Consider the following 12623-nt stretch of genomic DNA (forward strand, 5'->3'; position numbering starts at 1 on the left):
TTTAAGAGTTGATTACCTGTAAAGACTTGCAATCCAACCATGATTTTGTAGATTGAGTTTGTATCTTTACAGGCCCTGTTTGTGAACAGAACTCCCACTTACCTGATGAAGGAGCAGCGCTCTGAAGCCTGGTGGCTAGTACTACCAAATAAACCTGTTGGACTTTAACCTGGTGTTGTGAGACTTCTTACTGTGTTTACCCCAGTCCAACATTGGCATCTCCACATCACGAAATACGAAAACATAGCAGTTACTTTCTCTAAATCCTCTATCTCTCACACGCACACCAAAAAGTAATAAAAATTGTGGAATTCTGGAAGATTAAATTTAATGGTTTAAGGGAGAGCGATAGATAGTGGAGTCTTTGAAATTGTGTTCAGGTTATACGGTTAGTTTCTCAGCACTGGCCTGTGAAACAGTCAACGACTCTTGCATTACTTTTTAGGTGGACTCGAGGAAAATTGTGGACACTCAATTTTCAAACAGAGAACAACTTAAGAGCAGCTTCAATTCACACCTGACTTTGGACTGGTGCTGGACTATAAGGAGCTGTGATGAAAAAGTTGATCCTTCTGGTCTCCAAACAAAAAAACAGTTTTTAAATGCAGTTTTCCAGGCATCATTTTTCCTTCAAAGCCATAAAAGCACCAGTTGACTCTTTTGTAAACAATCCACCAAGGTTCAGAGATTTTCAGCTTCTTTGAACCTGTTTAATTATCTTTTCTTGTAAAGTGCTGTCTTTTTTCAGGAATAGCAACAACCAGAGTCTTTGAGCTAACTCTCTCTTTTAAAAAACACAAATTCTTCCAAAATACTCTTAGGCCTTGAAGAAAAACCATTTTCTGCGAGTAAAATATTTATGGCGCTTCTCACCATGAAGAAATTAAATGCTATATTTATATGCAATTCACTACAGAGTGTAAAAAAAAACAAAAACACATCGACACGCTCATTCATCATCATTGAGCACAATGCCAGGTGGTTTGAAGAGAATCGACTGCACAGCATTATGGTGGAGGCAGTCACAAAGAAGAATCTTTGTGATATAAGACATCCCAATTGTTGTGGTGCCAGAAAATGACCCTCAGTTTGATGAACTGCCCCATTGCATTGTCCAGGAATATGATTTAGTGCATATCCTCAGTCTAACAAAGAAGCAGAACCCACCTTAATTACAGAAGCTCACAGCTAAAACACAGGTTCTCACCATTGAAACTATTGACGGGAAGATGGCTGTGAACACAGCTTCCAGCTCTGCAAAAAAAAACTACACCATAACATTACCTCAGATTTAGGAAAATGTGAGGAGCAATGAAGAGATAGTCAAGCTTATAATTTCAAATTCAGGCTACAGTCCAGGGAGAGAGTTTGGATACAAGTTCAGCAGAAAGAAGAAGGCCCACAACAAAGATCTTATAGAATTGAGACAGACCAAAGAGCCCTGACATAATTGGGAAGAAAACCAATGGAACCTTGGACATATTATTTAGACCCAGACGGAGATAAGGAATCAGAAACAAGTAGAAACTCTACAATCAGCCAGATTGAACACAAATTTGAATGACACAAGTGCAGTTCATCCTCAACCACAAAATGAAATCAGGGCCAGAGCAGGGTAACTAACCACAGAGACTAACCATTTATTGTGCAAGGTCATGTAGTTAAGTACTGAGATGTGGTGGGAAGCAGAATTACAAGCTTGTGTGGAGCATTGAGATGGAGATTGATCTGTAAATAAACAAGCATGTTTTTAACAAATGACATTCTAATATACTTACTGGAACAGGCAAACCCTAAAGAAACCCAACTAGACCCTGAACTCCAGATTACAAAGGAGGTCACTCATCTCAGTTAACTGAGTCTGTACTGGCTCTTTTGAAAAGCAATTCAGCTAATTCGGTGCTGGGGCCTCAGCTATTTACCATTTATATAGATGATCTGGAGGAGGGAACCGAGTGTAGGGTGTCGAAATTTGCTGATGACACCAAGATTGGGGGAACGGCAAATTGTGCGGAGGGTGTGGAGAGTCTGCAGAAGGATCTAGATAGGCTGGGCGAATGGGCCAGGAAATGGCAAATGGAATTTAATGTTGGCAAGTGTGAGGTGGTCCACTTTGGTAGGAAGAATGGTAGGAAGGACTATTACTTACGTGGCGAAAAACTGCAGCAGGCGACGGTGCAGAGGGACCTCGGGGTCCTTGTGCATGAGTCGCAAAAACCCAGCCTGCAGGTGCAGCAGGTGGTCAGGAAGGCGAATGGGATGCTGGCCTTCATAGCGAGGGGGATTGAATATAAAAGTAGGGAGGTCTTGCTGCAGCTGTATAGGGCATTGGTGAGGCCGCAGCTGGAGTACTGTGTGCAGTTTTGGGCGCCGCACTTGCGCAAGGATATTTTGGCCTTGGAGGGAGTGCAGAGGAGGTTTACTAGGCTGATACCGGAGTTGAGGGGGTTGAGCTATGAGGAGAGGCTGAATAAACTAGGCTTGTACTCGTTAGAGTTTAGAAGAATGAGGGGAGATCTCATTGAGATGTATAAGATGATGAATGGGATGGATAGGATAGAGGTGGAGAGACTCTTCCCGCTCAAAAAAGACAGTAGGACTAGGGGGCACAGCCTCAAGATAAAGGGGGGGCGGTTTAGAACGGAGTTGAGGAGGAACTTCTTCACTCAAAGGGTGGTGAATCTCTGGAATTCTCTGCCCGTTGAAGTGGTGGAGGCTGCCTCGCTAAATATTTTTAAGAAGCGGGTTGATGGGTTTTTGATAAGAGATGGGATTAAGGGTTATGGGGAGAGGGCGGGAAAGTGGAACTGAGCCACGACAGATCAGCCATGATCTTATTGAATGGCGGGGCAGGCTCGAAGGGCTGGATGGCCTACTCCTGCTCCTATTTCTTATGTTCTTATGTTCTTAATGCCACTCACCCACTCTTTACCCGTACCCCTGCAAGATTTTTTTTCTCACAGTATTGATCCAATTCCTATTGAAACCTGAAGCTGAATCTATACCCCCACCTCATCAGGCAGCGCATTCCAAATCCTAACAAAATGTTTTTTTTCAAATTTGGCCTGTTTCTTTCACCAATCATTTTTAAATCTGTGTTTCCTGATTCTTGGCCTTTCAGCTGTTGGAAACAATAGAACATAGAACATTACAGCGCAGAACAGGCCCTTCGGCCCACGATGTTGCGCCGACCAGTTAAAAAACAATGACCCACTAACCTAAACCAATCCCTTTTCGTCCATAAACCTATCCACGGATCTCTTAAACGCCCCCAAACTAGGCGCATTTACAACCGCAGCAGGCAGGGCATTCCAATCCCTCACCACCCTCTGGGTAAAGAACCTACCCCTGACATCCGTCCTATAACTACCCCCCCTTAATTTAAAGCCATGCCCCCTCGTGCTAGCATTCTCCATCCGAGGAAAAAGGCTATCACTGTCCACCCTATCTAAACCTCTAATCATCTTATATGTTTCAATAAGATCCCCTCTTAGCCGCCTTCTTTTCAGCAAAAATTTCACTTTATTTATTCTAACTAAAGCCTTCATAATTTTAGGCACTTCTATAAAATCTCTTTAGCTTCATAGAATCCTACAGTGCAGAAAGAGGCCCTTTGGCCAATCAAGTCTGCACCAAACACAATCCCACCCAGGCCCTACCCCCATATCCTACATATTATACCCACTAATCCCTCTAACCTACGCATCCTTGGACACCAAGGGGCAATTTCTTAGCATGGCCAATCAACCTAACCCGCACATCTTTGGACTGTGGGAGGAAACCGGAGTACCCGGAGGAAACCCACACAGACATGAGGAGAATGTGCAAGCTCCACAAAGACAGTGACCCCAGCCGGGAATCAAACGCAGGACCCTGGAGCTGTGAAGCAGCAGTGCTAACCACTGTGCTATCATGCCGCCCTTATCTAGACCCTGAACTCCAGATTACAAAGGACGTCACTCATCTCAGTTAACTGAGTCTGTACTGGTTCTTAAAGCTTGTCTGCTTTAAAGAGAATAATGCTTCTTCAGTGCATTCAAGTGATTAAAATCCTTGAAACCATTCTAGTAAATCTCTTTCGTAACCTTTTCAAAGTCGTTGTGTTGCTTAAAGTGTGGTGTCCAGATTTAAGCACAATATTCCAAATTATTGCTTTATATAAATTTGGTGTAACTTCCTAATTTTTGTATTCTATGCCTCAAATTATAAATTCATAAGCTTTACCAACTGCATTGTTGATGCTGTGCGTGAACACTCAAGGTCTCTCTTCATCCAATTTCTTTAAAATTATGCATTTTAACATATGTGCCTTTTAACAATCCTCATTCTTCATAGCAAAATACTTTCTTGCATTGAATTCTATCTGATACATGTCCACCTTTCAGCAGCTTTTCTCTTTAAGTATATTAATGGGTGGAATTAATGGGGGGGAAGGCTGCGCAGGGGCAACCACGGGAGGACTTCCCACTGACTTAAAACTTGATTTGGGCCTTTATGTGAGATTTTTCCACTCCAGTCACCAAACACAACCACAGGTGCGGAAAATCCTGGCCACTCTTTTCACTGTTGACAACATTTTCAAGTATTGCTTATCTGCCAATTTTGAAACTGTGCCCTGTACCCTCAAATCCAAGTCAGTGATGCACATCAAAAATTTGAGTAATCGTACTACTGAGCTCTGAAATGGCTGGAAGGATCCAAGGGATAAACAATCTAGCTATAGTCAAAATCTTTCCTGACTTTTAAATGATCAAATCAAAGCTATCCAATACCAGATTAGAAATTGAATAAAGATCCACCTACATTCGTCAGTACAAATGCCTGACAAACGCTCCTCAAATCTGGAATTATAACAAATCTGCAATAGTAATCCAGATACAGTCAGCTCAAGGATTTAAGTGTTATCTGATCACCAAGGCCAGGAAGAAATCTCTATTTGATTTATCAGTGCTATTTTACATATCATTCTGAGCACAATTCAGTTACTATCTTATAAGGCCAATGCCATTTAAATAAATAAACATGCAATTGAGTAATCCCAAAATGGAGGGACTTGATTACAACACTGGTGATAAAAATATTCCTTTGTCCAGAATTAACAGTCTTCATCTTGATGAGAACAGGAGTTCACCTTCCTTCACTCTCACAACTCCCACGCCCTTCACACCTTCCTCATCACTGGCCAAACTAAAATTCCTCACAAGCGAAGAATATCAATCTCAAAATATTGGGAATAAGAATACTGCACGCCTCTGGCAAATTGCCAGAGGCGTGCAGTATTTTATTTTTAAATTACAGTAATTTATTTTTAAATTACAGTAATTTATTTTTAAATTACGAGTAAAAAGATTTTTAATTCTTTGTGATTTTCTTAAGTTTGATTTTTTCAGAAGTGGCAAATAGAAAGATTTCTGTAATGTTATCATATTTGAAAATTTTTGACACAAATTGATATTTTTAATTCACGTTTTTCCACACGATTACTGCGAAGTTTTCCACATTCTCTTTTAAAAGATGAATTTATATACAAGGCTTTTTCGAAGCCAATGTAGAGCTCAGTTGGCTGGATAGCTGGTTAGTGACGCAGAGCAATGCCAAGTGGCCAAGTGAGGGAACCACGGTTCACAAAAGAGGTTGAATGTCTTGTCAAAAGGAAAAAGGAAGCGTATGTAAGGATGATAAAACAAGGCTCAGTTGGGTCGCTTGAGAGTTACAAGGTAGCTAGGAATGAGTTTAAAAAAAGGCTTAGGAGAGCTAGGAGGGGGCATGAGAAGTTCTCGGCAGGTCAGATCAAGGAAAACCCCAAGGCTTTTTACTCTTATGTGAGAAATAAAAGAATGACCAGAGTGAGGTCAAGAATAGTAGTGGGAACTTGTGCATGCAGTCAGAAGAGATAGGTGAGGCATTGAATGAATATTTTTCTTCAGTGTTCACTAAAGAGAAGGGTTTTTGAGGATGAGTGTGAGATACAGGCTGATAGGATGGAGGAGGCAGATGTTCTGAGGGAAAATGTATTAACAATTTTGAAAAACCTAAGGGTCGATAAGTCCCTGGGCCAGATGGAATACATCCTAGGGTTCTTTGGGAGGCAAGGGATGAGATTGCAGAGCCTTTGGCTTTGATCCTTGGGTCCTCACTGTCCACAGGGATAGTGCCAGAGGAATGGAGAGTGGCAAATGTTGTTCCTCTGTTCAAGAAAGGAAACAGGAATGACCCTGGTAAATTATAGGCCAGTTAGTCTTACTTTGGTGGTCGGTAAGTTAATGGAAACGGTCCTGAGGGATAGGATTTATGACTATTTGGAAAGATGCAGCTTAATCCAGGATAGGCAGCACGGATTCATGAAGGGTAAGTCTTGCTTCACAAATTTGATTGAATTCTTTGAGGAAGTAACTAAGTGTGTAGATGAAGGTAGAGCAGTTAACATTGTATACATGAATTTTAGTAAGGTGTTTGATAAGGTTCCCAATGGTAGGCTCAGGCAGAAGGTGAGGAGGTGTGGGATAGAAGGAAATTTGGCAGATTGGATAAGTAACTGACTATCTCATTGAAGACAGAGGATGGTGATGGAGGGAAAATTTTCAGACTGGAGGCATTACCAGTGGTGTACCACAGGGATCAGTGTGCGGTCCTCTGCTATTTGTGATTTTTATCAATGATTTGGAAGAGGGGGGCTGAAGGGTGAGTTAGTAAATTTGCTGATGATACCAAGATTGGTGAAGTAGTGGATGAAGTGGAGTGCTCTTGTAGGATGCAGAGCTGGGCTGAGAAGTGGCAGATGGAATTTAACCCTGATAAGTGTGAGGTGATTCATTTTGGTAGGACAAACTTGAATGTGGATTATAGGGTCAACAGCAGGGTTCTGAGGAATGTGGGGGAAGAGAGAGATCTTGGGGTTCATATCCACAAATCTCTGAAGGTTGCCACTCAAGTGGCTAGAGCTGTGAAGGCTTATAGAGTGTTAGCATTCACTAAGAGGGTTTGAGTTTGAGAGTCGTGGGGTTATGCTGCAACTCTACATTTGGAATATTGTGTGCAGTTCTGGTCACCTCACTATAAGAAGGATGTGGAAGCTCTGGAGAGAGTGCAGACATTTACCAGGATGCTGCCTTGTTTGAAGGGTAGATCTTATGAGGAAAGGTTGAGGGAGCTGGATCTTTACTCTTTAGAGCAGAGGAGGATGAGAGGCGTCTTAATAGATGTTTATAAGATGATGAGGGGGATAGATAGAGTGAGTGTTCAGAGACTATTTCCTCAGGTGGATGTAGCTGTTACTAGGGGGCATAACTATAAAGGTTCATGGTGGGAGATATAGGATGGATCCAAGGTAGATTATTATTCAGAGCGGTTGGGGTGTGGAATGCACTGCCTGCTGTGATTGTGGAGTTGGGACACTTTAAGAACTTTCAAGCAGTTACAAGTAGACACATGGAGCACACCAGACTGATAGGGAGTGGGATAGTTTGATCTTGGGTTTAGACATAGCTTGGCACAACATCGAGGGCCAAACAGCCTGCACTGTGCTGTACTATTTTATATTTCTATCCACACCCCATCCCTTGAAAAACTATTCCCCAAGTAAACAGTAATTTCAAAATCCCAACTATTTAAGATTCAACTACATCACTGTGGATATTGCTGAGTCACGTTTATGGTAGATTTTCTTCTCTAAAGGAAATTAATGAACTAGGTTTTTGTTTAAACAATTGATAAGTTCCATGATCATCATTACTATTATTAATTTTCAATTCTAGATTTTAATAACTCAGTGATGACATGCAATTCTACCTCACCATTATCACTCTTAACCCTTCTGCTATTGAATATAAAAGTAGGGAGGTCTTGCTGCAGCTGTATAGGGCATTGGTGAGGCCACAGCTGGAGTACTGTGTGCAGTTTTGGGCACCGCACCTGCGCAAAGATATTTTGGCCTTGGAGGGAGTGCAGAGGAGGTTTACTAGGCTGATACCGGAGTTGAGGGGGTTGAGCTATGAGGAGAGGCTGAATAAACTAGGCTTGTACTCGTTAGAGTTTAGAAGAATGAGGGGAGATCTCATTGAGACGTATAAGATGATGAATGGGATGGATAGGATAGAGGTGGACTCTTCCCGCTTAAAAAAGACAGTAGGACTAGGGGGCACAGCCTCAAGATAAAAGGGGGGCGGTTTAGAACGGAGTTGAGGAGGAACTTCTTCACTCAAAGGGTGGTGAATCTCTGGAATTCTCTGCCCGTTGAAGTGGTGGAGGCTGCCTCGCTAAATATTTTTAAGACGCGGGTTGATGGGTTTTTGATAAGAGAGGGGATTAAGGGTTATGGGGAGAAAGCGGGAAAGTGGAACTGAGCAGCGACAGATCAGCCATGATCTTATTGAATGGCGGGGCAGGCTCAAAAGGGCTAGATGGCCTACTCCTGCTCCTATTTCTTATGTTATGTTCTTATAAGATACTGGATGATTGTACATTTATTCCAAATATTTAAGACTAACAGCATTCTGTTTGATACCCAGTGTCATGCCCCAAGAATTCCAACCCTTTCCCCTGGCTAAAGTTTTGTGATTACATTGCAATCTTGATCCCCAGGTGAACTTCCAACCTCATCTGTGCCAACATTAAGGCTTCTTCACCTCTGTAACATTGCTTGAAACTGCCCTTCTCAGTTCATCTGTTGGTGAAATTCATCAATAACCCCTTTTTAGTTCTCAATTTGACTATCCTGGCTGGTCTTTCACAATCTACCCCACCCCCCCCAATAAACTTGGCACCCAAAATCTCTGCCCACCATGTCTTAACATGCAGCAAGTCTATCCCTCTTACTCACATCTGCTCCTAGTCAAACAATGTCTTGACATCAAAATATTCATCCTTATTTTTAAATGCCTTCTTGGCCTTTCACCTCTATCTCTAACTCCCTCCAGCCACACAACCAAGACATTTACACTCCTCTAATTCTGGCCTTTTCTGTATTCTCAATTATTTTGTTCTACAATTGATGGCTGTGTTTTCAGTTGCCATGATCCAATGCTCTTGAATTCCAACAACTCTCCACTTACTCTTCGATCAAGCATCTGACCTAATATCCTCTTACGTGGCTCAGTTTACTTTGTTTTATAATCCTCCTGCAAAGCACCTTAGAATGTTTCATTAAGTTAAAAGGTGATGTACAAGTATTTGTTGTTGTTTGAGGCCTGGGTGGAAAGTGGAGGTGAAGTTTTAAGAAGATGACTGACAAGAAGCAATTGGGTAGTTCTTTGATTTCTGAATGATCCTGGCATATAGTGCAATTCCCAAGAATGCTTGATATGATTGTCAACCCTAGCAATGAATAGCTAAAGCAGTTGCCCACCACATACACAAATCTGCACTTCTTGAACTTAAGGAAACAAAAGATGGAGGCAATACAACAAGGACAACAGGCACAAGTACAACAAGAGACAGTTAAGGGAGTGATTATATAGACCAACAAATGAATTCTGACAAATGGAGGGCCAAGACAGTTGAAAATAGCATCTTAAGCAAATTTGAACAGTTTTTTTCCAGGGCAGCCATTGGAAGGAAATGAAGATGGAAGGGGGCTGGTAGTAGTGAGGGGCGGTCTTTCGACAAGCAAGCAATCAGCTGCTCTTGTCCTCAATTCAAAGAGAAAAATAGTATAAATGAGGTGATAATGTCAAGGGCAGTTTGAAATGGCCTGGCAAGTAGGGATGGACAATTAATGCTGGCCAACCAACCACACCCATGTTCCATGAATTAATAAAAAAAAAGTGTCTCTCTTATTTGTATTCGTCACACTAACCATTTTGGTATCATTGTCCTACACCACTTTCCAAATAAAAACTTTAATTTTAAAAAGCGATGAGTCCATCAATTTAGATTCACAAGTTTTGCACCTAATTTCAAAGGTTCAAGTGAACCAAATATATATTTAATCAGGTATAATGTTGTAAGCAGTTGCAGTTCACAGAACATATGGGTTTAACATGGAATTTATTGTACCAAAGTTCAAAAAAATGGTATTTACATTCTGAAACAAAAAGACAAGTACTTCATGGAATGGTCAGTTTCTTAAAACTGAGAGCAACATCCAGAATTTATGCTGTATATTTTCCAAGAATATCTCCATCTCTAAACAAGTAGTAATCCTGAAAGAGAGAATAAAATTATTAGGGGAAAACAAAAAACACCCAACTATATTGAAAATTACTAGATAGATAATAAATAGCCTCTAGATAATAACCTTATCTTCCAAGACAACTTTAGTCCCTCCATATTCTGGAAGTAGAACTGTTTCACCAACTTTTACATTAACTGGTTGGATTTCACCATTCTGAAACAAAAATGCAAATGAACCAAATATGAAAATGTTCTTTAATGCTTGCAATCAATGCTCTTTTGTAACATCACTCAAATTGTTAAAAACTTAATCTACCATTTTACAGAAATTTACTTGCTGAAAGAATTTACAGGTAACTCAATAAATTGAGATAAAGGGACAAGTGATTTCCTTACAACTGTTGCTCCATGGGAAAAAAAATCAAAAGCAGCATGGAGGCAGTGGTTAGCACTGACCCAATTGAGCAAGATCCCACTGCAATCCTGGATAAGGCAGCACAGTGGCACTGTGGTTAACACTACTGCCTCATAATGCCAAGGATCCAGGTTCAATTCTGGTCTCGGGTCACTGTCCGTGTAGAGTTTGCACGTTGTGTGGGTATCCTCCCACAGTCCAAAGCTGCGTGGGTTAGGTTGATTGGCCAAGCTAAGTAGCAGGAGGATTAGCAAGGTAAATGTGTAAGGTTTAGAGGGCTTGGGTGGGATTGTGGTCAGTGTAGACTGTGTTGTTTCTGATTCTCAGAAAATTCACCTATTGTAACATGATTGAGAGACTTTCATCAGGTATCTTAGAACCCCCATGAATATCCCCAAGAAGGAAAACTGATAGTTCATGTGTGCCAAAACTTTTAATTAAAAAGTGTAGGAAAAAAGATAGTATCAATGCCATCCACCAGGGGACCGGACTTCACTTCTTAAGTACGCAGTACAGGTCACTTTATGGAAGTATAATCCACCATGAATCACAAGAATTTAGGTAAATATGGCCACTTAAAGAAACTGACCTTTACTCGGTTACCAGGTCCAACCGCTACAACTGTTGCTTGAAGCACTTTTCCCTGGGATTTTTCTGGAAGCATGATGCCGCCTTTTGTTACTTTTTCTGCTGCAACCCTTTCCACCAAAACGCGATCAAAGAGGGGTAGAAATTTTTTGAACGCCTGACCTGCCTATTTAAAAAAACGTTAACCGACAAGTTACAAACCATATTTGTTCATTAATATACTTTTTAAAAAGCGATTCTGGAGTTTACAAATAATCGTAAATATGATTTAATGTTGGGAAATTTGGAGTTATAAAGAACTAGATAAAATTTTCACAGGTGGATATTGGTGTCTAAACGTAGTAAATAATACAAGGAATGAAAGTTGTCACAATTTGAAATAATGAAGCGTGATTGAAATGTTTATATTTTTAGATACCCACGTTGCGAAAAGAATTCGCTTAGAGACATCAACGTGAAAGTAATTTTACACAAAATAAACGTCGAGGACGTTCTCCGTTCTCAAAAAGGACGTTTTCTCCCAAAATCTAAAAGGCTCATTTGACCTTGTAAACCCCCCCCAAAAAGGTCGCGCACGAAATGCACGCATATGGGTTATTCGTTTCCATCCGACTAGCAGTTCGTGTTACAAAGTAGCAGATATTTGTATCAAGTTCTTCAATCAACAATACTTTTGTTACAAACGGATTGCTGATACCGACGAGCAAAAGCTGCATCAGGAGCACGTTGCTCATTCATTGCCATTGTAACTAGTGCCGTGATTAAGCACTTCCCTTTCAAGATGACAAGGGTTTTAGATTTGTAGCTAGATTTTTTTTGCACTTTAGCGATGGGAAAATTGAGTTGTAACTGAATTTTTTTGTATTTTAATACAAATACATGCCGCATCCAATAATTACACGCACTTAAAATTGCCCCACTTATCGTGTCAAATAATTACAAAATAAATCATTTTGTTCACCAAGAATACCACGATAAACTGATTAATTCTTCTCCTTCAGCCCATAAAATCTAAAACGCAGAAAGAGTAGCTCACCATGCCTGCTACCGTCTGTAGAAAGTGCTAGAAACAAGGCGAGCCTCTTGCAGCAGCCTCTCCACGTGAACAAATACCTTCGAACCCGGAGACGTGACCTCGAACGTCAGGAGAATGTTACATTGGGAAATGTCTCAATTCTGCAACTTTACAAACTCCTACAACAGCTCCAGCTGCATTTTATAGCCACAGCGCTTCGGGGGAAGTTTAAAATGCAATTTTAGGGAGGAAATGCGAAAAAATAAAATTATTGCGCAAGGTCAGCGTGCACTTTGAACCCGCCCACGTCGAACGTCTGGAAGTTTCTGGAACTCGAGCCCCAGAAGCTGTATAAGAGCCTGGTCCCGGGCTCCTGCTTATCAGCGAACAGACTACATTTGCATTGCAGCTGGCTCTGAGCTACCGGCCGAGAGCAGTGAAGAGGCGGGTATTTGCTGGTTAGGGACTGTCTGTCGCTGTGTTTGAACGAGGTTG

At 41.2% G+C, this 12623-nt stretch overlaps 1 protein-coding gene across 1 annotated transcript; it reads right to left on the reverse strand.

The window, feature by feature from the left end:
- Positions 1–9967: 9967 nt before the first annotated feature.
- hspe1 (heat shock 10 protein 1) lies at positions 9968–12404 on the reverse strand. The gene is made up of 4 exons (XM_080198779.1): positions 12150–12404; positions 11115–11279; positions 10235–10324; positions 9968–10139 (listed from the first exon to the last, which is right to left on the reverse strand). Exons 1-4 carry the CDS (start codon positions 12150–12152, stop codon positions 10089–10091), a joined length of 309 nt encoding a protein of 102 aa, XP_080054905.1. The 5' UTR covers positions 12153–12404; the 3' UTR covers positions 9968–10088.
- Between the last annotated feature and the right edge of the window lie 219 nt (positions 12405–12623).

This window comes from Carcharhinus amblyrhynchos, chromosome 11 (genome assembly GCF_965287045.1).
Source record: "Carcharhinus amblyrhynchos chromosome 11, sCarAmb.v2.hapA, whole genome shotgun sequence".
NCBI lineage: Eukaryota > Metazoa > Chordata > Chondrichthyes > Carcharhiniformes > Carcharhinidae > Carcharhinus > Carcharhinus amblyrhynchos.

What these genes read in the sequence shown, in the direction of transcription:
- hspe1 (XM_080198779.1), bottom strand. An exon ending in GACCTGGTAACCGAGTAAAG is followed by an intron (nt 10,325 to 11,114) that starts GTCAGTTTCTTT and finishes TTTTTGTTTCAG; the next exon opens with AATGGTGAAATCCAACCAGT. An exon ending in AAGTTGTCTTGGAAGATAAG is followed by an intron (nt 10,140 to 10,234) that starts GTTATTATCTAG and finishes TCTCTCTTTCAG; the next exon opens with GATTACTACTTGTTTAGAGA.